Raw genomic sequence first — 18,093 nt, 5'->3', positions numbered from 1 at the left:
TTAATTATTTTAGGAGGATTTAATCTCTTTAACTAGAATATGAATCGCATTCGGATTTGAAGACATAGATTTACTTTTATTAAATGCCTGTACCATAATTTTGTACCTTGAATTTAAATGTAAAAGTGGCAAAAATCTTGTTCCTGCATTGTTTTTATAAAATTCTTTGTAACTTTTTTCATGAGACCCATATTTAGAGGATTGGAAAAGGAAATTTCTCCTCTTTCTTTTTTTTGGTGGAAAAATAGGAGGGGAGGGGGAGCAACCAACCCACCCGCGTAGCAGCCCCACTACTGGGCCCCCCTTCCACCAGGAAATGTTCGATACAGGTCGCAGGTTTTTGCGTGCCTTTCCCGATCTGTAGGCTCACCGCTTCACGTGTGGGTATGTTGTCCCAGCGCCACCTCGGTACAGATGGAAGAAAAGTATATCTGCCAACGAGCCGTCCGGGCATGGGGCTTCCGGTTCCTTGATTTAATCGACGTCCGTGCGTTTCGAATCCGGACAACTCGGGTGGAATTATCGCCCCTTTACCACCAAGCTACCATCTTGGTGGCAAATTTCTCCTCTCTTTGTTTGGACCAAGCTTTCAGCAATCAATGAACAAGGCATGCAATTCAAGTTATGTTGGCAAGTTTTAATCTGAAGCTTTTGGCTTTGTAAATGGATGACCTAGATACCGCCTAGAAAGGCCTGATGGTATGGTGCACTTTAACACGCAGCCCCTCCGCGGACTTGCGTGTAAAGGAAAGGGGTCATTGAACGGCCTAGTTTGCGGTCCTTCTCCTATGCCATGTCTCTATGCGCCGTGTAGTGTGGAGAGGGACCGGAAATTAAAAGACAAGTGGTCAAGCGGACTGAATGTTAAAAAGGAAAAAGGTATGGAGGGACTTCTTGTCAGTGTTTGATGGGGATGGCGGCTAGACGCGTTTCTTTGGGATATCCGCCCTATTCTAAACTTTAATAGAACCATTTAGCAAAACCACATAGTGTTTGGGTTTGACCCTTGTGTAGTTGTTGTTCCACTCTAATTATATATAATATTATATATTTTATAAAATATTAGAAAAATATTATACAATAGAGAGGTGAGGAGATTATGGACTTAATGTTGGTATTATGGATTATAGTTGTTTATTTAAGTTTCAATTGGAAGTTTTACATGTTATTGATTTTTATTTGATATTAGTTATATTCAGGTCATTATACGAAGGTCTTTTTTTATGTTTTCTCTTTTCTTTTCTCTTTTCTTTTTTTTGTAATTTGGGGTCGGATATCTGACTTGACCCGAATAAATTGATACGAATAAAGATTAATTGAATAGGCTTGGGTATCTAACAAATTTACCATTTTTTGATCGGATGGGTTTGCAATTCTTGGACAAATTTTTAATTGAATTTGGGATGGGTTCGAGTAGTAGGATTTTAAATAGGTTTGAATATGGATTGGGTAAATTTTGTAGGTACTCTTTTCGTTGCCATTCCTAGAGTTTGTTTGAAGGAGGACCAGCCAAACTAATAAAATCCATGTGGCACCCCTTTTATTAGCTAATGTAGGGCTATGACAATCTCCCTTACCCAATTTTATGATGCCCTTGTCATGGTTGGCTCACACTCGAGATGGTGTTACGCCCGCGACCCGAGTTTGTGAGTTGGGGTCGCGGAAACTGTCGCATTCTCATAGGGAACTGTTCCTATAAGCAGGCAAGGCATTCCATCACGATATCATAAAGCAACCAGCGAAATAAATTTAAATAACTAATATTTAAACTTTAATTTAAATAACTAGAACTAAGTTTTAATGTCTCACAGAACCAACAATGTTCAAAAGATCCTATATCAAACTCTAGTCAATTTTAATCTAAATTTAAGATGTCAAATTTGCCTCTAGTCACTCTTTCCATCATAACCTCGTGCCTGCACAGAATCTTAAAAACAGTATGATATGAAATAATGAGCTAGACAGCCAGCAAGCAATAAACACTTTAACCAGATTAATCAGACAATAGTTTAAATAATTATTTATAGAAAATAAGCATATATAATTCATCAATTAAAAGTTAAATCTAGATATGCAACATTATCAAAACATTATACATGCCAAATTCAATATTTCTCAAAATTTAAATTCTTTCAGAACATCAAGTTTATCTCGTCAACCATGAGCTATGACCATATTTTTCATAAGATCATGATACCTCTCATCTTCTTGCGATGTGCCATGCATCATCTTGTGGCAAAGTCTTTTTGGACCGCATATCTGTTTACGGTATGTCGCGCATCTTTTTATGACATAACCTTTAGCACTAACCAAGTGCCAATGTATTAGCGTCCATTGGCGAGGTTCTTAATATAGTTATGCCGAGAGTTCAAAATAATCGTGCAGTTCATGTCTTAGTTCAAAAAAAAATACAAAAAATCATGAGATATTGAAAGTAATCTAACGAGTTCAATATTTCTGACCATGAATCATCATAATATTCCAAAATAAAGCATATTCAGTAATAAAATACCATCCATCAAATTCATGCATCATAAATAGTATAGTTTCAATTTATTAATATAATTATCATACAATTTACTAATAAATCTAAAAAAATGGTTATATTACTTACTTTAGCGAAACCAAACTATAGATTCAATTAATTTCAAAAATTTCATTCAAAATCTAAAACTCTGACGAGCGCTCAATTAAAATCTCTGGTGAGCACCATTACTCAAGGTCGTTGGAAGTCCGGACAGGAAAGAAAAACGGAATCGATAGTGGTCTAGCGGTGGTGATCGGCAAAACTTGTCAGTGGTGAGGCGGAAGGAGGTGTGGGGATCTTTAAATAACCGATGAAGACTAAGTTTCCTAGCTCCTGTAGAATATCGAAATGGAGGAGTTCATCTCCTACTCCAAGTCGAACAAGGCTCTATCCATTTTTTTTCGATCTTCTATTCCAACTCTTATATCTAAGCCGATCAAGCGAAGTAAGCCCAATTTCTTATTAGCTGGGGTAGGTGTTATAGATAGGGCTTACCTATAGCTCGAGTCTTATTTGACCACTGGATCCTCGTTGATTCTAATATCTATTAGTGAGGGCCCATATGACTAATAAAAATTGTGACTTATAATGGGGTGTGGCTCTGTTAAGCTGTTAGGAGGAGAATCGGTTTAGGCTAATAAATCAATGTGGCATCCTTTTTATTAGTTAATGTGAGACTATGACATTGGTTTTGGTCAATAATTTTCTCTATTATAAACTGCAAAAATGCTGCATAAACTCAGTTCTATGCCTGCCTTGCGCGACGTGTGACTGCAGCAGTCAAAATTTAATTATAAGTCATTTAGAGGCAGCCCATTGCCATCATATTACTACGTTACCCTAGCTACTGGGAACTTAAATATTATGCAAAATAGCACTATTTGCAACTTTAGTTGCAAGAGAGATGCGAGACATGCATCCTTGATCATTAAGAAATCATTCAGATTCCAGTCAAAGCGTCAACTATTCCTGAATAGCCAAGACGAATGTTCCTTTTATTAAACACTTTATTAATCTCACTATAATCTGAGAATCAGGGTTTGATCTTGCCAAATTTCCCAAGTTGATGTTTCAACCAGCTTTATCATTCAAATTATAAGGATAAATGAATACTCAATATGCAGATAAGGGAATGTTATTATGGTGATAACCTAATCAATACTGTGCAAAGGAAATCATTAGCTAAAACTGCGAAAGTGGAATGGTAAAATAATGTTGGTATACGAATTGAAGCAGTTCAGCTTCCTATCATTGGGTGCATCCTGCTTTCTCACAACTCTCAATGATCTATTACAGGTTGACCCGGAACCTACCATCTTCTATTTGCCTGCAAGAAGTTAGAAGTCAGACATGGTGATTGAATTTAAGAGGAAATACAATAGGTCTTCTTCAGCAGGACTAGTCAAATATGGGACAATCCATAGGTAGCATGCATGTGAAACTCCAATAGGTCATTAATAAAAGCTTGTTGGTTCAGAAAAAATGATTCAGAGGGAATGAATAGTACTATTTTGATTATAATTGAGCAGTGATGTTGAGCACATAAACGCCAAGTAATTAACACCAAGCCTACATGCAAACCAAAGAATCAGGGTTTAACATCCACAAAACTAGTCTCTCTTGGGGGGACTGACCACCTAGGTGCAGCCCTTCACCCCCCAAGGTGATTAATTAGGAGAAACAGTGCTAGTTCAACATATTTCAAAAGCTGATGACATGATAACTTGTATTTCTTGTACTAGGTATTTGATTGTGTCAAGGATTTGATTTTTATGTACTTTGCAGAATGTTGTAAATCTAAAACTTTTACATTATTGTTAGGAGAAGAATGATGTCATGCAGGACATTTTAATCATATCATATAGAAACTTTTCGATAGAAATCAATTGTAGGAGAAAGGAACACTTCTTAGAAAATAGGATATGCTGTCCATATTACAACAGGCCATGAATAATTCTTCCTTGAAACACCATCACCACAACAATTAAGTTTAAATACAACTTGCAAGTCTAAGACAAATTGAATAAGCTTCATAATCTTGCTAACAGAGATCAGATATCACCCTACTAGGTCCTAAGGAACCTGGACGATCGTTATCCCAGTAACATGGCAATAGATTGCATCCGTCGTTCTCCATTTTGAGCACTTCCAAATGATGAAGCTGGTTGTCTCCTTTCAAATAAGCTTTATTGTCTGCATGAAAGAAAGGATAATTTCCTTTCAATTTAGAAGCATAAGTTGAATCAGACGAGTTATGATTTCCAACTAATAACACTATCCTGTCACCGAGTTCCAACCAGTGTCTTTTACTCTCATCCAATGTATAAAGAAGGAAATGCTCCTCATCCAGGATGAGTCCTCTTCTTCATCTTCCTCGTTGCTCTCTGAACAATTGATAACCAATAGAAACTCTCCTTCTACTGTTTCCATGTAACAATTATCAAAATAAATGGCACAGTCAATGATGGAACAAGTTCAACCTTTCCTCTAGGGTAGATATTGCAGACCTCATCAAAACCATTGATGTCAAACTTCGCCCTATACATTGTGAGAGCAGCAATGCCAGAGTCTAAAGTGGAATCAAGCATGGTCCATTTTTCATAGTCTACAATATAGAGAAATCGTGGAGAGCGATCACTAGTGACAGTCTCAATGTAATAATCTTTCATTTCTAGATTTGATGTCTTAAAAACATTGCATGTGAATTTTTCCCATAACGTAGTTCATCACCGCAATGAAGCCACCATCCTCTTCATCTATGTATTCCTCGCCAACCCTTGTAAATAGGAGGTTTTGAGGATCAGGTAAAGTAGTTATAACTAGAAGTTGAATTTGAGTCTGGTTAAGTGGCTTTTGAGCATCAGGTAATCCACCAGGATGAGCAAGCCATCACAATAAGAAAATTAGGCATTGCCGACATTTTTTATTGTATATACCGATGCTTATAAGTATAGACAGTTTTATTTAAAGCGTCGTAAAAGTTATTTAAAAAAAAACTAATTTAAAAAAAAATTAAAACTCATATATACACCAAACGCATATACAACAAAAGTCATATAAGCAGACGCATGTCACAATCAAATAGATTATTCGAAATATTCATATTGCCAAATATGATTACAGTTACATTGTCAATTTATATTTATAATGTGCTTTGAAAAATATAAAAATTATACATATAAAACTCCTAAATAAATAGTCTAAGAGCTATCAGGGGGTTGATGGCATCATCATCATCATCTCTACGAGTAGAAGAAGTATCAAGAACCTGCAAGAAAAAGATAGAAACTTTAGAAGTTAAGAATACGAAAGTCATTATGCTAATACAAAAATATATGATAATTATGTAAAATATTCAAATGGATGTAGTTATTTACCTAAAGAGGGACAAACCTATGCAACATAGATGCAATCTGGTCAAGCTAAGCCCTCAAAGATTGTATCTCTATATGATGGCTCTGCCTCATCTCCTCCATCTTCGTCTGATGGCTCTACCTCATGTCCTTCATCATTGCCTTCAGACTATAAATCTTTACAGTGCTACTACTTTGTCTAATATCTTGGGTATATCTACTCACTGTAGACTACTGAGTGGGGATAACTCTAATGGCATAATTTCTCACTCAACCATAACGCTTCAAGCCCATCAATTTGGCAAACACCTGAGCTTTTATGTGACTAATCTCGCTGGATGATAATGACTCCTCGACCACAACACACCAGTATGTATCAATCTTAAAAAATTTGTAAGTATAAAGCCATTTATGTCTTGCCTCAAACCTCTAAGTAAGTTTATATCTCCCAATCATATTGAAATAATACTACCTTAAACTTTTTATAATAATCTAGCTCATAAATATCTGCTAGGGTACCATAATAAGTTTTTCTATCCGCCTCAACCATAACCCCACTGTTTTGAATTTTTCTAAATTTCTCACGCTCTTTAATATAAAATTTAAAATCATTTATGATGAACCCATCATATATGTTGATAATATTGTTCGAACCTCAAGCAATGACTATTAATTCATCGGAACAATTTCTCTCCATCATCGTTGGTACCTAAAAAAATGATAGAAGTAATGATTAATTATTCAATGTTAATATCCACTAAAATTAAAAAAAAATAATGTATTAAATGTCTAACCGTTTGAAAAGTCATTCAAAAAATAATTCAACCAACCATGTTTACTCAATCGTTGGGCCCATAAATTTCTTAACTAAATACCTAATATTTTTGGTATATCTCCTTATGCTAAAGATTTTTGGTCAAGAACAACACTTTTAACTTTTTCTAGAACTCTTCCATCACATGAGACTTGTAAACTTCTGCTTTCTCTACAACGTCACAATTTTTTTAAGATGGATTGAAAGCAGTTTTGACACCTTCAAGATATCTCGAACAAAATATCAAAAACTCCTCATTAATATATTCTTCAACAATCGAGCCCTCAAGATAAGCTTGATTGTGTACATAATCCCTTAAGCACACAAGAAACCTTCAACAATAATTTTTTTTAATCAATATCATCATCAGAATGATATTGCAAGGCATATAATTTTTAAATATGGACATTAAGGTTTAGCAAAATCACCTTTTAATAGGATATATCCATCGGTAATGAACCGGTCCACCAACTTTAGCTTCCACCACTAAGTGAATGAGTAGATGAACTATAATATAAAAAACCTAGAAGAAAAGATCTTTTCTATTTGGCAAAGTGTAAGTGCAACATTAGACTCTCATATTTGATATTTTTAGCACCAATAAAATTTATTTTGAATAGTTCTAATTTAATGAAAAGGGGGAGAGAGAAAGTTAAGTATTGCTGAGTCTAAAATTTCTGAAGAAAACTAACTCTTGAACCTAAAGTGCTCTAAAATTTAATTAAAAGCTCTAAATTTTACCTTTCATGCTTGCATATTTAAGCTCTTCAATTAACCTAAAATTTGATTGGGATAAACTTAAAGTTGCTATAAATTTTAAAATGTAACTTTTTGATGCTATCAAAAAGGAGGAGAGAGTAAGTTGAGTATATACTTAATTGAACATATATTAGCTTGAGTTAATTTGAATATTTTATAAAGCATTTATGATGTATGTTCTTAAGATATATATTTATTTACTTTATATTTTACATAAATGAATTAAGTATGCATAACTCCTAGTAAACTAGCCCTTTTGCGATTCGACCCTAGTGGATCACGAGTCGACCCCTCAATGATTATAGGTGAAAGATAGAGCACAGCAAAAATGAGCACTTTCTTGTGTCGTTTTCTGAAGAAGTCGAGCCAACCCCTGAAGAAGTTGAGTGGACTTGTTTAAGCCTAACAATAGTAATGACTAGTTTTTCTGCGAAAATAGAATGACTATATTCACTTCCAACAGCTATCTTCACCTCTCCAACAAGTATAAATGGCTCTAATAACTTTTCATATTATAAAAGCTTCCAAATTGAATTGGAGAAGATAGTAGATGAAGGAGATTAAATGGATGAGGTAGAAAAAAGAAATAAAAATCAACCACCACTTCTTGAGATTCAGCTTGAGGATTAATCTGAGAGAAATGATCATTCAAAGCCTCCATCCACTTTAGAGAGAGCTTTCAAATATCTATAGAGAAAAGATCTTCAACTTCCAATCATTGAGTTCTACCATAACATCAAGAGTGAACAAGAAAGGAAAAAGAAAAGAGATGACTTCTATTCTTCAGAATTCCAATATTCAGAGTAATCAAACTCGAGCTACAATAAAAAAAGTCAAACCTTAGTAAAGGTTATTTTGTATGTATTTTCTATCTTTTTTTTGTACACGAGATTAGAAAATCTCTTATGAGATTTTTAGTATGGTTGACACCGTAGAAAATTAGCTATCTTGTAAGGTTTGGCTATACTCGTAAAATAGCTAGGTTACAATCGATTGCCCTAAAAAATTGGCTAACTTTTGCTGAGCTTGAAAATCAGCAAGAAGTTTCGAAGTGTTGGAATGCTAGGTTGGTTTAGCCATACCAGCAAAATAGCTTGGTTTTGGTTGATTGCTAGAAAAATTAACTGAGTTTAGTTACGAGCCCGGAAAATAATTGTGCTATAATCTTGTTTATAGATATAGTGTAATTCTTAAGGAGGAAGCCTTGGAGAGTGGACATACAAGTTGAGTTTGGAACTGGACCACTATAAAATCTATGTTTGAGTTGTTTGTGCTTGTTCATATCTTGTGCATTTATTTATTAATTATTTCGGTATGCATACTTAAAGTTTAAATTAGTTTTATTTAATCATTATTTAAAGTTTGTAAAATGTTTTGAAAAATCTAATTCCCCCACCACCCTTATGAATTATCATCTTGGGCAACACCAAGGTCAAGTATGTGAATATGAGTATAGTTGATTATGAGACTGGATATTTTACTTTACTCTGATGAAATACATCAATTCATTATATTGAAATGTATTGTTTTAGTATGTGGATATTATTGAAAAAAATATTATAAACTTTACTTATACAAATGTATCATGTTTTGTATAATCTAATTGAGCTAAATTACCTGATATGGTTTGATCTAATTCTGTAATGTATATTTGTAAGTTACTGAGTTATAAAGCTCATAATCTTAACCTATTTTTCAGATTTAGGGCCCAATAACTAGGCTAGTACAAACATTCGAGAAGAATATTTAGAGGCAAGGCCATCTTCATTGTTAGTAGATCTAGTTTTGATCAGTTGTGTATATTAGTGTTATTTATGGATTATATAAAAATAACTTAAATACCGAAAGTTTTGAGTTCTAAATTTTAGAAGATCCTAGTTTACAACTTGTGGTGATGTGTAGGATTATATATGATATTATGTTTAGTAGTTTAGTTGTTCTAATAATCACTATTGCCCATGTATAATTATATGAATCCAGATTATGCTGAGTTCATTGACAAGTGGAATGCTTTGTATGCTTATAAAGCCTACTCCTATGAGTATGCGGTGGTTGTCATTCCCTCAAATTTTCTACCTCTGTATGAATTATATGAACATTGATTATGTTGAATTCATTGACAGATGGAATGCATTGCATGTTTATAGGGACAAACCATTGAGAGTATGTGAAGGTTCTCATGCCCTCGAAATTTGATTCTAGGGTCAGAGGTGTGACATCATTGCTTTGCAAGTTAGTCAAGTTTGAATTGAATTTTAAGAGACCTTGACTTTTCTTCAATGAAAAAGCTTTAGAACCTATAAATACCCCTTCATATACTCAAAATAGGCATTAATGAAATCTTGTTTCTTTTGAGTACACATTGAATCATGGTTGCTTTCAAAGGATCGACATTGTTGAGTGGTGAATTCCAGTGGGTCACGATTTTCTTCAACAGATTCTTAGTGGATTCCATGCAATGGCAAATGCCTTCGGTAGTAAGATAAGTTATTATTTATCTTTAATTTGCCTTTTGGTTCTACTTATTTATCTTTCTATCTTAGATTTTAAAAATTTATTTAGTTTCTTTAATTCTAGAGTACAATTATCAGCACAGAGTAGTTTAAATTCTATTGTGTCGCTCTAAACATCCTTCTAAGCCTCCAAAGAGTTGTGAGATGAAATGCTTCGATATCATATTTGGGAAGAGTTTTCAACAAAATAGAGAAGCTAAAAGTAGAAAAGTTCAGCTGAAATAACTAAATGACTTCAAACCTATTTCATAACCATGATAGCAATCCCAAAATGGAGATTGGTCAAGGAAAGGGATATGAAATATGCTATTAGAAATCAGAATTTGAATTACTTTAACATTTATTCGAAAGAAAGGAGCCAAGAAACTTTGCAATGCCAAAAATTGTTCTCATACTCTAAATCCTAGGCCAGCAAAAGTAACACCCTAAATCATAATCATCAAGAAAAGAGGAATGCTTGATGCGGAACTACCGTGGACTAACTAGCAACTAGAAAGACTAAATCTAGAAGTACCATTGCTCTGCTACCATGTTATTATAACAAGAGATGGATGAAGTACAAAGAGAACAAAGAAAAGAAGAGAATAGAAAAGGAAATGAGATAAGGGTCTCACGATTTTTGACATGAGAGCCAGAAAAATAGAGGCATGTAGACCCAAACTGAATACAAAAGTCTTAAAATACATACTAAGTTGAAACTCAACACATTGCTGATGCAAAATTAGGCGATGAAGTTTTTCTTGTAAATTAATTAGCTTTTACTCAATCTCAAATGTGATAGACCCATGAATAAAATTCTTTAAATGCTCTTTTAAGACACAAGCACCTGCATACGCACACACGTGTTTGTGCATGCAGGCTCATGCTCTTTTCACATAAATAAACTTTCAGACACTTACGCACGCTTTTGTGCGCACATTATTCCTTAGTTTTTTTTTTTTCTCACGATATTGCTTAATGGTTTATATTGTGTCACCTCTGCCTCCCATTCCATTACGAAATTTGTTTATGCTGTTGCAGTTTTGGCCTCGTATACAACATAAAGGAATGCTAATTATTGCTCGTTTTCTTTGTTGTTCATTTTAGTAGCACATAAACTGAATAAATTTTTTTGATTCACCAGGTCACATTTTATATTCCTATATTTTGTTTTAACAATTTTCATTTTGTGTATCCTCTGCTAATGCACCAGAATGCTTGATAGATTTTTACCTTTGGAGAATTCTTGAAGTTAAATGGTTCTACCGAGCTGACTTTGGTTTTTAATCTCCTCTTTACGCTAGTTGAATGAGCGATCGTGTCATCAGAGAGGCTTCCTACCCAAGTTGGGCCTGTTTGTCAATATCCTGTCAGTATGGATTCTTACTACAAGTGCATTAATAGTGGTCGTGGCCTTTGCTCCTTTGATAGAGTTTATTTGAAAGACCCACGTCTTAGAAAAGGTTAATGTCTTGAGGTGGTTGGCATTAGAAAACAGATTGCATTCAGGATGGAGGGTGAGCTCTGGTTGTCCTCTTTGTGTCGGCTCCTCCAAATCTATTTCTCATCTATCCATCAAATGCCTCATGCTCGATCTATCTGGTCTCCTATTGCTTCTTGTCTCACTTCCTCTTCCCTGTGGAGCTCCCGGAGGTGCAAGAAAATTCAGAAATGAGTTAGAAGTGGATGGGATCAACTGATCATGGAACTAGGGATCATGGTACTATGCTGGCAAATCTGGGACGAAAGAAACACCAGAATAATCCATAAGAAGACCACCTCAGCTGCTTCTGTTCCACATAAAGTTACTCTTTATTTTGTGGGGATCCATAAGGGGTGACAAACTGGTGGTATGTGAGGATCCATGGCTCCATAAAGAAGAGAACTGAGCGCAGGAAAGAGAACTTACAATAGATGCAAGACCTGTTTAGACGTAAACATTCACATGACCGAGAAAGAAAACATCGAAAGAAGAAAATGAAATGGACAGACAAGCCTGCCATAGAATAAGAAACAGTGACAGCAATCCAGGCTGCTGCAACAGAACTAAAAACCTTACGGTTGAAAAATAAATGGATGATGAAAGCAACTCTCAGATAGCTGAGAGAATCATCTGAACTACAACAGGAAGCAGAGATGGCGTGACCTAAGTGGAAACCTTCTGCTACCTACTTCCTTGCCATTAACAGCTTAAACCATTGCACTTCTCGCAAATGCATAAGCCCCATTCCTGCTCATTGCTAAAGAAACCACCTCCCAAAACAGGGCAGGTTGTGTGAACTATAAATACAACCGTATCATCTGATCCTCTCCATCTTCATTAGATGTTTGTGAATGCTGCATTTCACTTTCAACTGCACATCTTTTACATGGCATAAAACCTCTTGTTGACTTATCAGAGCCAGAATTTTTAATATTGAAAGCTGAGTGATCAGTTGGCTTTAGCCCCAAGGTTGGTGCTGGTTCCTTCGTGGGATTTTCTTCTTTCTGCCAGTCAACAACAGCATTTTGATCACCTACTCCTACTTCACAAACAGAAGTAGTGTTAGAACCAGTCCAAGAACATTCCCTCTGTATCTCTTTGTCATCTACTCTTCCTGTCCATGATTGAGGAGGATGCTGTGTAGCACTTATGTTTTGCTGATGGATAAATGGGAATGGTAGATTCCCATAGAAAGACCACCAAGGCAGGAGGAGAATACTGGTCTCTGTTGTGTTCTCCCCAACAAATGGCAAACCGTGACTTAATGGGTGCATACCACCATCCAATGGATTCCATGCGCTTCGGCCTTGAGCCTCAGAAAAAACTCCATGGGTAGCCTTTTGCAGGGCTAGCTCAGTTGGAGCATGCAGATTCACATCGTTGTTACCACAGTGGGTGTTAAGGTCAGCAGTAGGTGATGGCTTGACAAACTGTACCATGTTCCCAATGTTGGAAGAAGATGGCTTGTCTGAATTGATCACCAGGACTGTCCTTCCAAACAGCTTAAGAGTTGGTGCGGGTGCTTCTATCGATGAAATTTCTTCGGTAGGAGCATGACCATCAGGACACTGGCCTAATTCCTGATGACAGATGGAATAAAACAATCAGTTCATAACAGAATTAATCTTTTGTAACAATTTGCCAGGGAATTCTGATGCTTGTAAAGAGATTACTTCTGCAGGTTGTTCTCCTATAGTCAACGCAACGGCCCCTGAGGCTGGTAATTGAAACTTATTTGATTCAGCAGCAAGGTTCTCCTCTCCAACTGACAAGGTTGGTGACTGACCTCCATTGACTTGCTCATTTGATTCAGCAGCAGATGCAACTGGTGATGTACAACTGTTTGGGGGATTCAAAAAAAATAAGCCTAAGGTATCTGATCCAATTGCAGATAGGACAGATGTTGGTGATCCATTCTCCTGTTCATTGGCAGAGGGGATCTGCAATGAAGGCTTCTCCAGTTGTTTCAGAATTGGGATTCGCTTGCTGGATGAATGGCCCAGCTTACGAGGATATGGGTGCAATGGTTTCCTCTTTGGTCGGGGAGGAGGTATCTCAATAGGCTGCAAGGTACATGCACTGTTACCAGTTGACTCTCGCACCACCTGGACCAGAAAGTATCACAATGTGATTAAAGAGAAAAGCCAGCATTGAGCTGGGCAGACGGTGCATGAACATCTGTTATGCTCATCTCCATGAATGATCTTACTTCATTAATCAAGTAAGACCAACCATGGACAAAAAATGGTGGAGAAATGGTTACTGGAGGAAGGGCAATGGACCTTGGAGAAAAACTTCTGAGCATGGCTTCGAATCTGAACTGCAGTCTTGGTGCCTATGTATTCTGCAAGTAGGTTGTAAGTCAGGAACAATATCAAGAGATAAGACCAATAAACATTTCATTTGAAAAGAAAAGAAATTCACTACTTACCTTCAATGCGACGCCAGGCACGCCCATACAGTTGTAGAGCTTCGAGAAACTTCTTGTGTTCTTCTTCAGTCCACTTCTCTCGCTGTTTTGTTATCGTGTATGGTTTCCTTACCTAAAGAAAAGAATAGGAGAAACATAAGTTACGAAAGGAAAGAAACCAAAACTTCAATTACAAAATGATTTGCACAACTAGGAAATGGAAGATACCTTATGGATAAGTTCATCCCCATATGAAGTCACTTCGTTCGACTGAAGGCCGCATGTAGATTTAGCTTTGACATCCACATGCATTTGATCATTGGGCTCACATGCGGGCTTGGGATTTGTGCTTTCAGTTTTTCCCTAAAAAAAAAAACACCCAAATTGTTTACGTTAAATAGACCCAGCATTTAAATCAAATTATCTTGATATAGATATTCAGTGCCCTATATATCTTTCATAAAACTATAATAATACACATTAGAGATATAAAAATTAATATGATAAAGTCCGACTCCAAAAACTTGAGTTCATAGGCAGGCAGGCCCATGGGTGCCTAAACGCCACTAGGGTCCCTAGCACTTCCGGTGTTGGACTATTCCTCAACAAATATAGATTCACATCTATGTCTTCTGGAAAACTTAGCCTATTATGGTTATGAGCAATCACCCAAAAACACAAAATTTTGACATTTAGACTAGTTAACAATCATTTTTAAATTAAGATAGAGCTAAGCTACTTGAATGTCTTCTGCCCTTCTTTCAATCATCACTTCAACCTCTAAAAGTACAAGTGAACAAACATCTTGTCTTAGACTATTAAAAAGATATTCTATATGACACTCAACCTCCACATAAAAATGGAATCATGTAACTGTACTGAAAAGACATGTCCAAAGTTTCCATATTAGCTAATCATGTTAAAAGCTAGCATCTTTCCTAGCAAAAAAAAAAAGGTAGCATCTTTCATTTTCTCTTTTTCCCTTTTTTTTTCCATAAAGCAACTATATAGATATTTCTGCAGATGATTCAGTTCCAAAATTCAATTTAGTAGAGCCAATACAATTTCATGACACATATACTGGGTTTACAAATTTCATGAGAAAGGGCATCCTAGTGCATGAGGCTCCACCACTGCATGGTTTTAATATTTCGAACCCATGGCATCTAGGTCCCAATGAAACAATGTTACCATTGTGCGAAAGCCCACTCTCTTATTTACAAACCTCATGAAAAAATAGGCAACAAAATTATTGCTCCTGAACCAGCCAAAATCCTACAAGTAAATAGCCATATAAAGATACCGCATAATCAATCCCAAATTCAGAGAAAATAAACATTTCTTTTTTTTCCCATTCTTTGGATAGATTTTAGGCCAGGAGGCCAAACCTGTTTTCATCAAGACAACGAAAAGAGATAAAAGAATTATTTCTGCAATTTACAACTATAAGGAACTCAGAAAAATAAAGCAGAAAAACAGGAAAAAGAGGCACCACCTGTAGGTAATATAATATATACCTGAATATCCATTGCTACAGATTCTGTCACTTTAGGATCTTGAAGCTCACTCCGTAGAACGGAAATCCACCAACCTTTGCTTCCACCTGTTTGAATTCTTCCTTCCAACTCCCTTTCTCCACAGCATATAATTAACCGCTAAACTCCTCGATCTTTCAACTGTATCTCCTGTTGTATCAGCTCCCAAAACGCTATAATTATTCACATCAAAGCCTCCAAAATCCACATGCAGCTCATCCCAAGACGTTTCTGAAAATCAAGGCCAACCAGAATCAATGGTTTCTGCTTTCATCACAGAATTAAGCATCATTCCTTATTTTTGGGAGGAGGGGAAAAAAACACTTCAAATCCATCCAATCCATATTTTGGTAAGTAATATATCCAATCCTTTAAAGATTCATACTCCAATAAATCTAAACATGGGGAAAAGCACATAAAACGAAAATAGAACCTAATTAAATCCTTACTAGCTTCTTTTCAATACTGAAAGAAAAGATCAACAAGAGCATTCCCAACTCTAGCACCTTGAAAGGAGGAAACAAAAAAGCATGCCAAAAATGACAGAAAAATGAGCTGCTTTCTCTCAAGCACCATGAACAAAAACTGGCAAATACCTCTCCAAAATCAGAAAGATGGTCCGGGGGTCCGAAATCCAGACCTCGTGTTCCTCTGCGATTTCGGTCCAGAATCCAAATCCTTGATTCCTATATTTCTTTCCTTCCAAGATTTGGGAAAATTTTGGAGCAAGAAAGAAAAAGAGGGAGAGGGAGAGGGACACGAAAGAGGGGGAGCAACGAAACCAGGTGGGTTATTGAGGTTTGAGGCCGAGAAAAGGAAACGAGAAGGTCTAATTATTAGATGCAGTCCCAGTGGACCAGTCCAATAGCCACTCGCCACATTATCTTCTCTTATTTAAACATTTCTAGATCAAATGAGGGTGCCTTTTATCCCCTCCGGGAAGGGGAGGAAAAAAAGGGCGATGCCGCCACGTCAGAAGTGCTTTTTTTTCTTCTTCGCTCTTTTCGGGTCCTTTTCCATGGAAAAGTCGAGAACCCGTTCGTTACTTGTGGCTGGCGTTGCACGATCCCCGGTCCCGTGGCCCCAGCGTTGCCCCGACCTTCCCCGCTTTTTAATTCCGGCTCTTGGTTTACCGTCCGGGATAAATAAATTAATATAAGGCTCTCTTTTTTTTAACAGGCCGCTCATGCTAATTTCGCGTGAGCATTACCTATAAAGTCAAGAGCTAAAATACACCATAACAGTAGAAAAACGGATAAATAGCAAGTCCAAAAAATCCCTTTAAAATGATGAGCAGCAAAAAAGACGACCCAGTCAGCAGCTATGTTCGCTTTCCGAAACACATAGGCAGCCTGAAAAACAACACACTTATGTAATAACTGTATGACGTCCTCTAAAAATTAGGTTTTACCACCGAAGTGGTAGCCTAGTGGGAACGGGGCTTGTCTTCTACCAAGATGGTTCAAGTTCGAAACGCGCGAGCATCGATTAAATTCGAAGACCGGATGACCCATGTTTGGATGCTGCTGGTGGAAGTGCTACTGGTCTGCTGGCAACTGAAGTAGTGTTGGGATGACGTACTCACACGTGGATAACCATGGGTGGAAATTTATGACTTGAATCGAACATGCTTCAGCAGCAAGGGGCCCAGTGCAGGTTGCTACGCGTGTGAGGTTCTCCTCGCCCCCTTCTTTTCCTTTTTTTTTCCACGAAAAAAATAAATTAAATTAGGTTTTATTTTTTTTTCTAGTGAGGTATGAGGGGCATATTGGGAAAGAGAATTTCTAAAATATCTAGTACCGCTAAAAATTGGGAGGAACGACGGCCAAGAGTCGTGGAATAAAAGCGGCAGAGACAGGGAACGGGGGAACTTTCGTTACGGCTGTCGACACGTCAGCGCCGATTGCCGCCTCTGGCTCGTCGTGATGACACGTGTTATGTCCATACACCACAAACTATAAAATAGTGGGATTGGGCTTCCCTCCACCACTGGGGACAGGGTTGTTATCAAAAAATATTTGGACGAAAGAGGACCACATGTTTTACGGGTGGGATATTTTTAGTGGAAGTTTATTTATTTATTTATGGTGCCGTGGATTCGCAGCGGGAATTCGGGGAGAGAACGGTCAAGTACGGTAAACATGTTTATCGGAGAATTCCAGAATTTGTGGGGCACAGATGACCGGGGGATCACGGCCGTTCAATAGGGTTGGTCCTCCAGTATTCAAAATGGACGGTCCAACAGGTCCCTTGAAATAGACTCTTCATCCGCAATGGCCATGTTTATAATCAAAATGTTACAGTTTTATTGCATCTATATATATATATATATATATATATATATATATATATATATATATGCAAGTGCAATGATGCATGCTAAAGGGTGTCCTGGAAATTAAAAGAATTTGAAGCAAGCACAACTCCATTGGTAACCTAAGACTTAGATAAAATAAGGCTAATATAAAGATAATCGAAAATAAAATAGGATTGATTGTTGAGTCCAAATTCACTTTAAACTTCTTCTATCGTAACTCTAGTTATACCCTATCCAAAGGGAGGTGTATCAGCTAGAATCATAGCCAAAGAGATGAAACGTCCGGAGAATATGAGAATCTCGGACAACATATTTATTTCTAATGCTTGGGTGCTAGTGTTCACTAATGTATGGATATGTCATATATTGCATCACCATCTTGATTAATGGCTGATGGGATGAG

General features: G+C 36.7%; 1 protein-coding gene across 1 annotated transcript; it reads right to left on the bottom strand.

The window, feature by feature from the left end:
* Window positions 1-11,738: 11,738 nt before the first annotated feature.
* Window positions 11,739-16,222, bottom strand: LOC103710542. The gene is made up of 7 exons (XM_008796307.3): window positions 15,970-16,222; window positions 15,356-15,604; window positions 14,067-14,201; window positions 13,860-13,971; window positions 13,711-13,772; window positions 13,102-13,533; window positions 11,739-13,008 (listed from the first exon to the last, which is right to left on the bottom strand). The coding sequence occupies exons 2-7, from the start codon at window positions 15,365-15,367 to the stop codon at window positions 12,226-12,228; spliced, it is 1,536 nt and encodes a 511-aa protein (XP_008794529.2). The 5' UTR covers window positions 15,368-15,604; window positions 15,970-16,222; the 3' UTR covers window positions 11,739-12,225.
* Window positions 16,223-18,093: the final 1,871 nt, after the last annotated feature.

Source organism: Phoenix dactylifera, unplaced genomic scaffold (assembly GCF_009389715.1).
Source record: "Phoenix dactylifera cultivar Barhee BC4 unplaced genomic scaffold, palm_55x_up_171113_PBpolish2nd_filt_p 001295F, whole genome shotgun sequence".
NCBI classification, from domain to species: domain Eukaryota; kingdom Viridiplantae; phylum Streptophyta; class Magnoliopsida; order Arecales; family Arecaceae; genus Phoenix; species Phoenix dactylifera.
Note: the sequence above shows the minus strand (reverse complement) of the source record. Positions and strands in the feature narration are given on the sequence as shown.